Below are 14,105 nucleotides of genomic sequence, written 5' to 3'. Positions count from 1 at the left end.
CTGCAGGGTCCTCTGTGGCTCCAATCCTGGCGCACACTGCAAGAGGTGGTACCAGGTGTCTCCTTTGCCCTCCAGCCGGACCGCGTGTGATGTCCTCTCGGTCACCAGGAAGGGTCCAGTCCACCTAGGCTCGCTCCACTTTCTCTTGATGACTCTCAGCAGGACCCAGTCCGTCAGGGAGAGTTCTGGCACGGTTCCGCGTGGATCCTCACTTATCTGTTTCGCAAAATAAGAATTGACAGCCGCAGTTTGATTATACCATTCTTTGTGTGAAATACGGCTGTCCTCTCTCCCCCCATGGAGAGCTCTGTTGGGACCTGGAAACGGTCTCCCATGCTCCAGTTCAAATGGGGTGTGTCCAGTGGTCCTGTTGACTGATGACCTGATGGAAAGCAGAGTCAGTGGCAGAGCATCTACCCAGTTCAGACCTGTTTGTGCACATATTTTTGATAGTTTAACTTTGACAGTCTGATTCATTCTCTCTACTTTTCCTTGGGACTGTGGGTGATACACTGAGCCGAACCCATGTCTCAGCCCCAGCATTGCTTCTACCTGCTGCAGATCCTGATTCTTAAAATGTGTACCATTGTCTGACCTAATTTTTTCAGGAAAACCATGCTGTGGGATGTAATGGTTAATCAGGCATTTTATCACAGTTTTGCTGTCCTCCTTCCTTGCTGGCCAGGCTTCAGGCCAGCCAGTGTATGCATCAACACACATCAGTATGTATCTGCATCCTCGTACCGGCTTGATCATATCTGTAAAATCAATGATTATTTCTTTCCCTGGTACAGTTTTCAGTTCATACCTACCCGGGCCCGGTTTATAAGGAGGTTTGACGTTGTAGTTTGTGCACTCTGGGCAGGTTTTTCCCACGTGTGCTATCATGTCCTGTAGATATGGATGCCACCATTCCTCCAGGGTTTTCCTCATTTGCGCTGCTCCATGGTGACCCACTCCATGGGCTTCCTGTAGGAGAGATTCTCGTGGTCCTGGAGGCATGACCAGCCGGCCATCTGCGCTTCTCCAGATTCCATCAGCGTTCTTTGCTCCTCTTTGCACCCATACTGATTTCTCCTGCGGGGATGCTTTGTCCTGTTCTTCTCCTATTTTGGAGAGAGTCAATATATTCTGCCGGTCTTCACAATCATCTCTTACCATGCACATCGTGACCTGGTATCCTGCCGCTTTTTTGGCAGCTGTATCCGCTGCCTGGTTTCCTCTGGCCTGTGGGGAGTTGCCGCTGTCGTGTCCTCTGCACTTGAGTATAGCCACCTCTTCCGGGAGTTGTAGGGCGTCCACCAGCTCTCTCATTTCTTCTTCATGTTTGATCGGTGTTTGACTGGCGGTTCGAAATCCCGCCCTAATCCATTGTCCTAAATCTACCTGGGCTGCATGCACTGCGTAAGCCGAATCAGTGTATATGTTCACCTTTTGCCCTGCTGCCGATTTAAGTGCTTCGATCAGGGCCACCACTTCTGCTCTTGGTGCCAATGGGGCCCCCTTGAGGCGTTCAGCTGTCACTGTCAGGTAGTCGTCTCGTTGTCTTTTTACCACGGCATATCCTGCTTTGAGCCTCTCTTGTGGGTGTCTAAAGCAGCAGCCGTCTGTATACACGTCGTCTGCCCCGGCTATTGGGCTTGTTTTCAGGTCTGGTCGCGCTTTGTCTTCTAATGTCACTCGTGTCGTGCACTCGTGTGTAGGTCCATGTCCTATTCTGTCGGCCATGTTGATGCCTTCGTGTGTGAAGAGCAAATTCGGAGCTTCGAGAACTTTGGATAGTCGTTGTTGTCTCAGTGAGGTCATTGTAAATGTCTGTGAGTTTACATATGCCACGATGCTGTGTGATGTCAGGACGTGCAGTGGGTGTCCCATGACTATGTGTGCGCACTTAGTGATCAGTTTGGCCACTCCTGCTGCGTGTCTTGTGCATGATGGATGTCTTTTTTCCATTGGATCCAGCATTATGCTGAGATATGTCAATGTTGTTCTATCACCCCCTTTTTTCTGAAACAATACTCCATTGACCACGGAGTCTGTTTCAGAAACATCCAAATGGAACGGGAGGGTGTAGTCAGGTATGGCTAGGTCGCAGGATTTAGCCAGAGCCTGTTTTAATCGAATGAATGCTTGTTCAGCCTCCAAAGTCCAGTTAAGAGAGGCAGTGAGGTTGTGCATTCCAATTTCGCGGACTAAGGCCCGTAGCTGTTGTGTGAGACCGGTAAAATTGGGAATGTAATGTCTGCTGTAACCGACCAGGCCCAGAAACGAGAGCATGTCTTTGACAGTGTGTGGCTGAGTGTGGTGCAAGATGGTGGTGCGGTGTGCAGGAGACATAGAGGCCCCCTTTTGAGATATCAGTCTCCCTAGGAATGAAACTTGCTGTCGTGCTATCTGTAGTTTAGCCTTACTAACCTTGAACCCATGTGTGTTCAGATGTCGCAGGAGGTCAGTGGTGGCAGTCAGGCAGTCTGAGGCTGTGTCAGATGCGAGGAGGAGGTCGTCAACGTACTGTATGAGGACAGTACCTGGTGGCAGCTCGAGGTCAGACAGACAGGATTTCAACACTTGATTAAATATGCCTGGGGACAAAGCAAAGCCCTGAGGTAGTCGCGTGTACCGCAGCTGTTGGTTTTGATACGTGAAGGAGAATACATCACGTAACTCAGTGGCCAGTGGGAGACAGAAAAATGCGTTAGCCAAATCGACACAGGTAAAATACTTGTGAGTAGGACTGAGGTTATTCAGAGCTACATAGGGGTTGGGAACTGGCACCGTGTTAGTGGTCAATATTTTGTTAATGGCTCTTAAATCGTGTGCCATGCGAAACTTGCCTGTCCCTTTCTTTTCCACCGGCAGGATGGGCGTGTTCCAGGCCGATCTAGATTCTTCCAACACTCCGGAATTTAGGAGGCCTTGTATCGTTTCTGCAATACCTGCCACCGCCGCTGGTTTGTGTGGATATTGTGGTACCCACACAGGGGAATCTGCACTGATGGAGAACGTTACTGGTGTGCACTGTACAGAACCCACATCTGTCGGTCCCTGTGACCACAGAGAGTCAGGCAGCGCTGTCAGGAGGGAAACTGCGTCAGAGTGATCAGATTTGTCACGCCCGTGATCCCTGGGATCCACAAATGCTCCAGTGTAATAACATCAGACGTGCTGTTGTGTATGCGAAACATATTGAGGGACCTGGATCGGAGCACTCGTGGAATACAGGTGCTCTCCCAGTCCTGGCAGTCATGCCCTCTTTTAACCATGGGCCCTAACTCCCGGGCTTCATGTTGAGGATGCAGAGCCAACGAGACATGTGGAAACGATGTGTCAGACATTTTAAACCAGAGTTCCTGTTCTGTACTCAACTCACCTATGGCCGCCACTCCTTCCTGTCCCACGAGTATATCACCTGTGTGAAGTTGCCAAATCTTACCTTGGATTTGTTCCTGGAATGCTTCAAGATAGCACTCGTCTCCATCTCGATCGTAGAACAGGGTCAGATGGGGAGGATCGGGAGGAGGAACGTAGGGATGTACATGGGATATCCAGGGACGCCAGGAGTTGTAGGCTGAGAGCAGTCCTGTTGTTGGTTCATGTGAGGGCTGCAACAGCCCCCAGTAGATGTCAGCATGCAGTGTGTCCAGAGACCGAACCAGGTATTGTCCGCTACGTTCGCAGGTCAATCCACAGGGAATGTCAGTACCGTTTGGGAAAGATACGACGAGACCCTCGGGGCCACACAATATTGTGGCACCCAATTTAATGAGCAGGTCTCGACCCAGTAAGTTAACAGGGACTTCTGGGGAGATCAGGAAACGGTGGAGGTGCTGCTGTCCAGCCAGTTGGGTGGGTAGTGGTGTGGTAAATGATAAAGTTTGACTCACCCCGGAGAACCCCACGACGCTCATAGTCTGGTTGGATATGGGACCAAGGGGTTGGTTCATGGTGGAGCATGTGGCACCTGTGTCCACCAGGAATGGCACCTCTTCTCCCGCCACTGTCATGTTCATCATGGGCTCTGGGGTGGGTCTGTGTGTGGGGTTTCTCCGTGTATCGCGTCATTGTGGCAGCATGTAGTCGTGTTCACCACCGTAGGGGTCCTCCCACACTGGATATTGCGTGTAGACTGGGCCGCCACGTCCTCTGGGGCCTCCTCTTTCTCCTGGGGGTCCCCGTCCACGTGGTCCTCCACGGCCTCTGGCTTCGGTGTGCTGCTTTTCTGGACAGTTGCGTACATAATGACCATATTGGTCACAGTAATAACATTTTCCATCATTACCTCCTCTTGCCCCCACGTCTCTTCGGTCCCATCCTCGCCCACGTCCTCTCCCCCTTTCCATCCGGTATCCTCCCCTGTCATACGATGCCGGAGACCTATGGGGAGGGCCAGGATGCTCCTCCCATGAGGGGACAGGATACAGATCAGGAGTATGATCGGGGCCAGACATCATTAATTTTACCTCTTTTTTTTTTTTTTTTTTTGTCGTCATTGACATCTTTTCTGGCCTGTCCCAGCTGTAATTTGAGCAGCTGTCTCTGGAGTTCTTTCACATCGTCGCTGTCCTTGTCGGTGGCATCCTTCGCCCTCTGGAGGTGGTGTACCAGATGTCTTTCCCATGTCTGGCTGTCACTGCCCTGTAAATCAGGATTATCCATCATTAATTGTTGCACAGATTTGGGCAGCCCCTCCATAACTGCCTGTCTGAACCATACTTCCTGTGAGCTCTTACTTGGGTGCACCCCAGTACACTTAGTCCATTCTTCTTTAACCTCTGACAAATGCTGTCGGGGGGGTGTTTTAGGGTCCCACCCTAGTTTGGGAATGGCGGGGCCTCTGGGGGCCAGGAAGGTCTGTCTGGTCTCTTCAGCTAGTCTTTTGAATACCACACACAGTGGCTCTTCATCGGGTGTGTTAGTAGTCCCGGCATCTACTTCGATTTGTCGGCGTTCAGCCGGAGTCACACATCGTGCAATAATTGCTCTCCAGTCCCCTAACGCCATGTTTTGTCCCGTTGTCAATTTTTCGAACTGCATGATCCACATATTCCCTCCCTCTGTGATTGGAGGCAGCTGGTTTGTCAGTCCAGTCACGTCTGTCAGGTTCAATGGTTTGTATATAGCTTGTCCGCTTCTGGTGTACAGGAGGGGGAAGTTGCCCGCTCCTCCTTCTTTCTTTGAGCATGTGTGATATGCAGGTCCCTGCCAGACTCTCTCTAAGTCGGTCCGGTGCATTTCTCTGTCTGCCTGTATCTGCTCTGTCATGTCGTCTAATACAGCCTGTCTGGCTCTGTCCTCCCTCAGTGTCTGTTTGAGTTCGTGCAGGTCTTTATCAATTGCCCTTTCTTCCTCTTCTATCAGTACACGTTCTGTCTTTGTGATTCTTTACAACTTTTCAACAATATTTTTTGCAGAGCCTCATTTGTGGAACGTTTGACCTGATGAGCCGCCTCCGAGACTTCAGACAAATTAGTGTCTGATCTCCATTTTCCTTTTATTCGCAAAACAGCAGTGCACGGCTTACCTTCGCTCTGTGTCTGCCTCTTCGGGTGCGGGGTGTCACAGTATCGCGGGGGTCGCGCTGGTGGAGGTCCTCCGCTCCTCTCAGTTTGCTTGTTCTGTAACTCACCATAATACTCCTCCATCTGCTGTTGATACTCCTCCCTTTGTCGTTGTTGCAATCTTCTGAGTTCATCACCCATCGGTCTTTCTGCTTCTTCCTCCTGGCTTTCTTCTTGTTCTTGCTCCCGTCTGTCCCATTCGGGACCGGTCTCCTCCTCCTGAGATGAACCTGTGTCAGAGGGAGTGATGGACCTGCGGTTCACGGTCTTCTCCTTACCTTTTTTCTTTTGTTTCTTTTTTTTTTTTCCTCTTTTTGCACTGCATTCTCTCCTCCTCCTCTTCTTCCTCCGTTGTGTTGGCCGTTTCTATCAGCATGGTCCCTTCTCCCACCGTGAGGACAGGATACAGTCCCGGTCGGGCCGCTGGAGTGCTTATCTTCGGCTGCGGCCTCTCCCCCGCGGCGCCTGTTGCTGGAGTTCCTGTGAAGCTGTAGGGAGGGGGAGAGGGAGCGCTCGGAGAACAGGGTGCGATTACTACTTTCTCCTCTTTTCCTTCTGCTTTTCTGCACGCGTGTTTGACTCCTTGCCAAATTACCGCCAGTTGATGCCATTTACTACTTGTTTTGTCCAACTTTTTTTATCTGCTTCTTCCACTCTCCTCGGAACATCCATTTTACGGTTGTTATTTCAGCCTCTGCCTCTTCTTTACGTAGTTTCATGGCTTTAGCATTGTCCCACGACAATCTACCGAGTGGCAGATTTACATCTTCTCTCCCTTTCACTGCTTCCTCTAACATTTCTTTCAACCTGTCTTGTCTTTTCTCTTCTTTTCTGTCCCCTGCTGTTGGCCCCAATCCGGCCAATATCACTCTCACTTGGGCCCCATATGGCCCCCATCCACCATCATCTATTTCTTGATCAAATTCTCCGTCCATGATTTCTGTCCCTACCATCTTTTCCTACCAGACTGGGAATTACTCTCTTCCTACCAGGTCTTAGACCTCTTCTGCCCCTACCGTTTAGATTATTTCACGTTGTTTCGTTACTTTCGAGGTTTACACCGTACCTCAGGCTTTTAAACCCGTATTATTTCGTTACTTTCGAGGTTTACACCGTACCTCAGGCTTTTAGACCCGTGTTACTTTCGAGGTTTACACCGTACCTCAGGCTTTTAAACCCGTGTTACTTTCGAGGTTTACACCGTACCTCAGGCTTTTAAACCTGTATTACTTTCGAGGTTTACACCGTACCTCAGGCTTTTAAACCCGTGTTACTTTCGAGGTTTACACCGTACCTCAGGCTTTTAAACCTGTGTTACTTTCGAGGTTTACACCGTACCTCAGGCTTTTAAACCCTATTTAATTTCGGGGGTTCCTCAGTACCCCGGGCTTTTAAACCCAGCTACGTCCGGAGACCCGTCGGCCTCCGGTGGGGCTTGCCACAGCCAGAAACCAATACACTCATCCCAGTCTTTAAATGCCTTTTTAGCGACTTGGCTCTAGCACAGATACACAGAGGTTTATTTTAATAGTTTTCAATCGCAGAAATTCAGATTAAACTCGGTCTTCTGCTCACCTTATCTTCCGATCGATCGTGGTCTCTGTGCGTCTGTGTGTCCTGCCTCATCAGTTCCAAATTCTGTCTCTGATCCCGGACGAGCCCCCAAATTGTTGGAATTCACCAATTGATTCCACCGAGTTGTTTTGATCAGAGACACCAATAGGCAGATTCAATCAGCAAGTTGATTTATTCAGCAACTTCAGCATACATGATATCACGGAGAGCCCAACATCAACCAGAGGTCTCTCTGTTGGAGTCTGATCTGAGCACTTGATATTACATACTTTATACACAGTAGGGCGGGACTTTAGTCTCGGATGTTCCACAAGAGGAGTACCAACTCATTATAGAGAGTTGGTACCGTGACCTCCTGAATCTGAGTTCAGCTCGCGTGTGAGTTATCACGTACCGAAACTTACTTTGTGTTTTCATGACCTTGGGCACACAGCTGTGTGCAGTAGTATATCTTAATGCTGAGTCGACAGGGTTACATATAGTATCATAATAGCATTTGATTAAAGACTGGATTAAACATATATATATATATATATATATATATATAAATGGGCATAGCATAAGCATAATCCACCACAATTTAAGCATAATTTACCACACATGCTAACCGGAAGTCTCCATCCACCTCTTCATCTCCTCATCATCCTTCACCGCTGCACCTCACTCCACCCTGACCAACTGCCTCTGACATTATGTCATTAGTGCAAACCAGCTCCCTCAAACTAAACTGTGATAAGTCAGACACCATCATCGTCGGACTCATCACTCCCTCCACCCACCAGGGGTCCTCAGTCTGTCTCTCTGTGCCCGGCCTCTTTCCTGCCATGCCCACCTCACCTGCTGATTGCTCTCCAACCTGCAGCCGCTCTGCAGTCAGCCCACGAAATAGACCGGCCCAATCCAGACTTTCCGGTAAGTCTGTGAGGGTTTAGTTCTGTCCCGCTGTCAAATCATCAACTCCTTGAGGGCTCTAATGTCGACTTTCTGTGAGTCTACATATCTGCAGACTCTCCTGAAGAACTCTCCCATAGTTCATAGTGAAATTGTGTTGTTTAAAACGTGATTGTTGGGTTGTCCTGTGCCACACAAAATGTAAACGAACCAAGCATGGATGGTGTAGAGAAGAAATCCGGTCAGAAGTCATGACAGAACCCGGCTGCTCGCTGCTCTGGTTATTTACAGCACTTTTTAAAAAGTTGTTTGGTATCTTCGACTGATCGAAGATACCAAACAACGAGGTGTGACGCTCTTTCTTGGCAGATCTACTTCCAGTCTGACACGACTCGGTCCAATCTCCCACTAAAGACCTACAAACCAAACCCTCACGGTCTGAACTGATGTCACGTGTGCTCAAGTGAATAAAAAGGCTGTTATAGAAAAGTGTTTGGGATGAAAAGTCCATTTAAAGCGGAGACACCAGGAACCAGGACTGAGGACCAGATTTCAGGTCCCTGGCAGGTAGCTCAGGCTGCTTTCTGACTCATAACAAACCAACATGTCCAACATATGTGTATGTGGTCCAAACTGCTGCTGCTTCATCTCATGTCTCTGTGCTGATCTTTGGTTGGTTCGTCAGCTCTATCTAGTGGACAGACAGCAGAGCTGCATCATGTGATGTAAGATTTCTCTGCCACTGAGTGGATGTCTGCCACAGGTTAGACTGGTTCTAACGTCACTGATGCTTTTAAACTTGGACTCTGAAGTTATGAGGAAGTGACGGCGTCCTCAGATAAAACGCTGTCAGACACCAGGACTGACGAAGGACGGACGAGCAGCTTCTTCTCTCCAAATGTTTCCTCCACACATGAAGGTGGAAAGTGTCTGGAAGTGGACCTAAAGTCGAGCAGGTGAGAATCCTCCCAGAGAAATCTGTACATGTCTGATGAACTTTGACCTCACCGTGTTGGATCACTGACTCCACCGTAGAAATGTTTCCTGATGTCGATCGGCTGTTTCAAAATGTCTCCTGGATGCTTGTAGGTTTAAATATTGTGAAGAATTTCTCTGAGTTAAAGAACTTGACTTCAGACTGATTTCCATGGATTCTTGTTGGTGATTACCTGGTAAAGTGAACAGCGGTCTGACTGTAATCTGATCTGGAGTCCTCAGTGAAAACATGCAGAGAATGTCAGAACTGGTTGAACAGCTTGGATCAACTGTAAACATAAGTGCATTTAGTTTCACCTTTTAATACCTGCAGTGTTCAAACAGTCATCTTACAGCACTGAGACACTCGGTTTCACTCAACACCTGCATCACAAACATTTTGGGGATGAAAAGTTATTTTAACATTTAAAAATTTGTGGACGTTGTTGCAGCAGATTTGGAGATTTTAATATATTTACACTTGAACCAGTTTTAGACTCATCCTGTTCAGGGCTCAAAGGTTTCTGTCAAAGGTAAGAGTGACATTGTTGTCATGTGAATGTTGTACGTACTGAGCAGGTTGTTGTGTTTGTGTGAAGCTGTGGGCTCTGCTATGGATCAGTGGGTGGACAGAGAGGAGGGAGTCCGTCCCTCTAAAACCACTCTGTGTGGGGAACATGAGAGGCGGACCGAAGCTCAGAGGTGAGACGACTGTCTCTAACGGTCCACGACTTTTCTCCACGTCACAGCTCAGCACTCACATCACAGCACCATCATTATTCTCACTCAGAGCTCTGTGTGTGTTCTGTTGAAGAACAAAGCAGCAGCTCAGACCTGCTGGACCTGGACCTGGACCTGGTCCTGGACCTAAAACTGGACCTGAACTTGAAACTGGACATGTTCCTAGGTGTGTATCCATGAAGAGTGACCGGTCTATGGGCAGACTTATCCTCTTCAAAGATGGACACCAGTCTGTTAAACAAAGGTAATAATGTGAAATATTTGTTATTTGTACTTTCCTTCTTTTATGTAGCAGATAGAAACATTGACATTTATCTTTGAACTGATAAACAGTGAAACAGATTTTATAGTCTGAGATATTTTCTTTTCTTGGCAGTTTCCTTCTGTGTGATCGGAGTTGAACTCTGGTTTTCTGTCATCTTGAAGTTTCCAGACTTTGACAGTGAGGTTCTGAGAGGATGACGAAGACGTCAGACTGATGATGAAGCAGAATCAGCAGCAGCTTCTCTGTGTTTCCTCTGCAGGTGAAGGTAGAACGACTGTGATGGGATCTGAATTCACCTGGTGAGGATTTCATTCACTTCTTCCTGAATTCATCACATCATCTCCCTTTAAACAAATGAAATATAACTTTGACCAAGTAGATCATAGAAATACTAAAACTCTTTTTAATCATCCTGTTCAAGCCACGAGAGAAACTCATAAACACATCATTTTAAAAAGCTCAATTGTGAGCAACACACACACACACACACACACACACACACACACACACACACACACACACACACGCGCGCTCACACACACAGATCACGTGTTCCTGTTAACAGAGAGGGGAGGAGCAACACTTTACCAGCTCATGTTACGAGACCAAAAAGGTGAAAGTGAAAGTAAAAATGTGTTGAAACTTTAGTTCAGTCCATTTTGAGACGACGGGTCAGATATGGGAAACTGACTGCAGAGGCAGGTGAGTGTTAACACAACATTATTATTATTATTCTACTGTCAGTCTGAAAGCCACTTTTCTCCCTGTGGACTGTGGAGGGAAGAAGAGTCTGAATGAGCTCATCAGTTTGATCCATCGGTGGTTACAAAGATTTCAGCTGATCCAGCTGCTCTGAAACTGCGTCACACCGTTTGGACAGGAAACACATGCAGCTGGTAGAAAACAACACGTTTACTGTTTACCTGAAACTGTTGGATGTGTGGCAGCTGTAGGTCTGATTGATGAAGGAAGAAACAACTTTAATCATTGAAAGATTTTTCATTTCCAGGTGTCATGGAGAGGAGAAGTCTGCTGTCTTTCAGCTGTAACATCCTTTAAATTCAGTATCTGTTCTATAAAGCTCATAATCCCTGAGTAACAGGTAGAAATTCATGTGACACATATTTATATCATTTCTAAGGAACATGGGAGGGAAACATGGAGAAAATAAAGGGAAGAGAGATAATGTACCAACTAGACTGGAAGAAAAGGAGTAAAAACTAGTGTGTGGTACTTCCTCCTGTTTCTGTTTCTCTGTGACTCTTAAACAGCCTGTTTGTCCTGATTCCTGTTCTGAGCTCTCACTCAGTGTTCCTGGTTTTCCTCTCAGACTGACTGAAGTCCAGAAGATGAGTGTTTATGTGGAGGAAGATGAGGACCGAGCCAAGTCTCCAGGATCCACCTGTCCGTCTCTGAAGAGTGATCGGTCCATAGGACTTCCTCCAGACTTCAGTACTGAACCAGAACCTTCACACTCAAAGTAAGAGAACTGATACCAACCTTTGAACCTCCAAACTGTCGGTTATAACAGAACTTAGTGTGTTGAGGTTCTGCAGCTGACGTCACTGCCTGGAACAGCTGCTGTCGTGTCACAGGTCCTGTTCACACCTGCAGGGTTCGACGTGATGTTTTTTTCTCCACTGGCCTGTAGGTCAGAGTTTTTACTGGCCCTTTGGAGCGACCGGTCACACAGGGACTCATGCAGTTTAGAGGGGCAGAGTGGAACCAGGTTATCTTCTGGAGCTGAAATTTACAGACGTCCCCTAAACTCCTCACCTGCAGAAAATCAGTCGATGCTACAATTTACAGACGTCCCCTAAACTCCTCACCTGCAGAAAATCAGTACATGCTTCAATTTACGGATGTCCTCTGAACCAGTCCCTCCAGGAAATCGTGATCTTGTGATCACAATAATTAACGTAAATTCAAGCAAACTGCAATATTTGCGGGAGCTTGCCATTTATTTTTAATTGCTGCAAATCTTCTGAAAAAAATGTCGTCAGCAGAAGCTGTGCTTAAAGTAAAGAATAAAATAAGTTATTTCAAACAAAACTCACTCTATTACTAAAATGAACTCCTCATTTACAATCAGCACGGCTCTGCCTCCTTTGCTGTCATTACCCAAAACAAACTCTGTGCACCGGAGGAAACAGGAACAAGCAGAAAAAACAGAAGTGGTGGGTTTGTGGGAAATGTGCCCTTCACAATGAAATGTTCTCATGAAATGCTTATTATCAGTGGAAGTGATTATATGTTATTGTATGCTAAAAACATTTATACACATGTCAAGTTGTGCGTACAGCAGGTCTGTGTTGAATGAACATGAATTAAACAGCATCCAAAGCTCTTATTTTGACGGCTGATGTCGTCGTTGTTTCTATATGACAGTCACAGACTGTTTGTTCTGGAAAGATACGCAGCTTTTAGGAGGTTTTTTGTAACTTTTAGCCCCGTGGTTCTCTAAGTTCAATGAATGGTTCAAGTTCAGTAAATAAAAAGATTAAAACTAAAATATTTTTGTGATTTGCAGCTTGAATATTATCAAAGGAAGTGATTACATATTTGTTCCTTTATCAGGTAGCGCTTTACAAAAAATGGCATTTTTGTTTCTCAACTTGCAATTTTTTCTAATTCCCACAAAGTTTTGCAAATTTCCTCACAATTGTTCAGAAAATCCAGCACAAAATTAAACATTTTTGATGTCAACAATCACAAAATAATTCCTGGAGAGACTGTCTGAACACCTCACATCCAGAATACCAGTAGATGGTATGTTTTACAGGTGTCCCATGAAGGCCTCATAGGTATCGGTCAATGGTAGTTAAGGGCTGTTCACAGAGAAGCATCTTGTTTTCTCCTCCTTTCATCAAATGCTGTTGCTCAAAGTCCACAGCAAACTGTTGACATGTGAAACTCTTCATTTAGACTGTAAAGCGTCATTCCAAGTGTTGGAAACAGTTTCAGACTCCAACTTATTGATGTTAACTGAAAGTCCTTTATTCTGTGCCTGGTTTCCCTTCAATTAATATGTGATATGTTTATCAACAACAGTCAAATATGGAGAAGAAAAAGTTAAATGTTCTTTAAGTTTCTTTCACAAAACAGCAGCAACCTGAGCACTCAGTATTAACAGTCTGATGCTTCAGTTATTATTTAACAAAAGCTGAGAACCAAACAACAAACACACAAACACAACAAAGTGGAAACCTGCACAGTAATGAAGAGCAGGCAGTTCTCAATGTGTGAAATCAACCTGAACTGAAGGGAAAGAATCAATAAGACAAGAAGTGGAGACACATCAGCAGCATTTGTTTCAATCAGGACTTTGTTTTGTTTTTCATTCATTTTTCAGTGATGTTCATTCATTTCACAGGTCAGAATAAAATAGATAAAAACATGTTTGTGTTTGCAGAGATCAGTTCAACAGTCAGAGAGCCGAGTCTCCAGGATCCATCTGTCTGTCTCTGAAGAGTGATCAGTCCAAAGGACTTGCTCCAGTCTTCAGCTCTGAACCAGGACCTTCAGACTCAAAGTAAGAGACTGTTGTTGTTGTAAACTGACCACATGGAAGATGATACATTGAGTATGAAGACAAAATGCTCAGTTGAAATATTTTTATTCATGAAGCAGAACTATCAGTGCAGTTTAAAATCAGGAGGATGTTAGTTTGAAATTATTTCTGTAGTAAAACACCAGAAAACCTCTTTCACATTTCACACTTCAACAAAGTATTCCAGTTTTTCCACTGAAAACATGTTTCAGCCTATAAACATCTGAAAGCTTTAGTAAGTGGACCTCTGAGCTTCGATTCTCTCCATCATACAGTAGATTGTTCTGTGAGGTCCAGAACAAACATCTGAGGGCAGAACTTCTATAAAAGTTCTCTGCAGGTAAAATCTGATTCAGACGGCTTCTCTGGTTTCAATATTTGTGTTTCACTCATTTTTCATTTGGTTGTTTATAGAAACAGAGACACGACAACGAAACAATAAACCAATGAAGTAGAAAAAGTAAAAGCAGAGGCACCACTGTCACTGTAACACTGTGAAGGCTTTTACTGTGAAAGGGCTGCAGAAAGTGAGGTGTTAGTATCAATAGAG

General features: G+C 46.1%; 2 protein-coding genes across 4 annotated transcripts in view; one reads left to right on the top strand and one right to left on the bottom strand.

The window, feature by feature from the left end:
* Positions 1-14,105, top strand: part of LOC138210054 (NACHT, LRR and PYD domains-containing protein 12-like) — a 90,993-nt gene that overhangs the window by 15,752 nt on the left and 61,136 nt on the right. Inside the window, exons 1-4 of one of the 3 annotated variants that reach the window (XM_069168971.1) lie at positions 9,917-9,984; positions 10,117-10,304; positions 11,336-11,485; positions 13,418-13,537. The exons of 1 other annotated variant lie outside the window; for it this stretch is intronic. In XM_069168971.1, the coding sequence (XP_069025072.1) occupies positions 11,355-11,485; positions 13,418-13,537 (251 nt within the window). In that variant the 5' untranslated portion in view covers positions 9,917-9,984; positions 10,117-10,304; positions 11,336-11,354. Of the gene's footprint in view, positions 1-9,916; positions 9,985-10,116; positions 10,305-10,330; positions 10,708-11,335; positions 11,486-13,417; positions 13,538-14,105 lie in introns of those variants that run through there. One more of the 3 variants, XM_069168973.1, reaches the window with a different exon arrangement.
* On the bottom strand, positions 3,075-5,528 carry LOC138210017 (uncharacterized). The gene is made up of 2 exons (XM_069168914.1): positions 4,731-5,528; positions 3,075-4,635 (listed from the first exon to the last, which is right to left on the bottom strand). Exon 2 carries the CDS (start codon positions 4,011-4,013, stop codon positions 3,075-3,077), a length of 939 nt encoding a protein of 312 aa, XP_069025015.1. The 5' UTR covers positions 4,014-4,635; positions 4,731-5,528.

This window comes from Embiotoca jacksoni, unplaced genomic scaffold (assembly GCF_022577435.1).
Source record: "Embiotoca jacksoni isolate LCO1_2020_lvr unplaced genomic scaffold, fEmbJac1.0.p SCAF_42, whole genome shotgun sequence".
In the NCBI taxonomy this organism is placed as follows: Eukaryota; Metazoa; Chordata; class Actinopteri; family Embiotocidae; genus Embiotoca; species Embiotoca jacksoni.
This window is presented reverse-complemented; position numbering and strand designations above follow the sequence as displayed.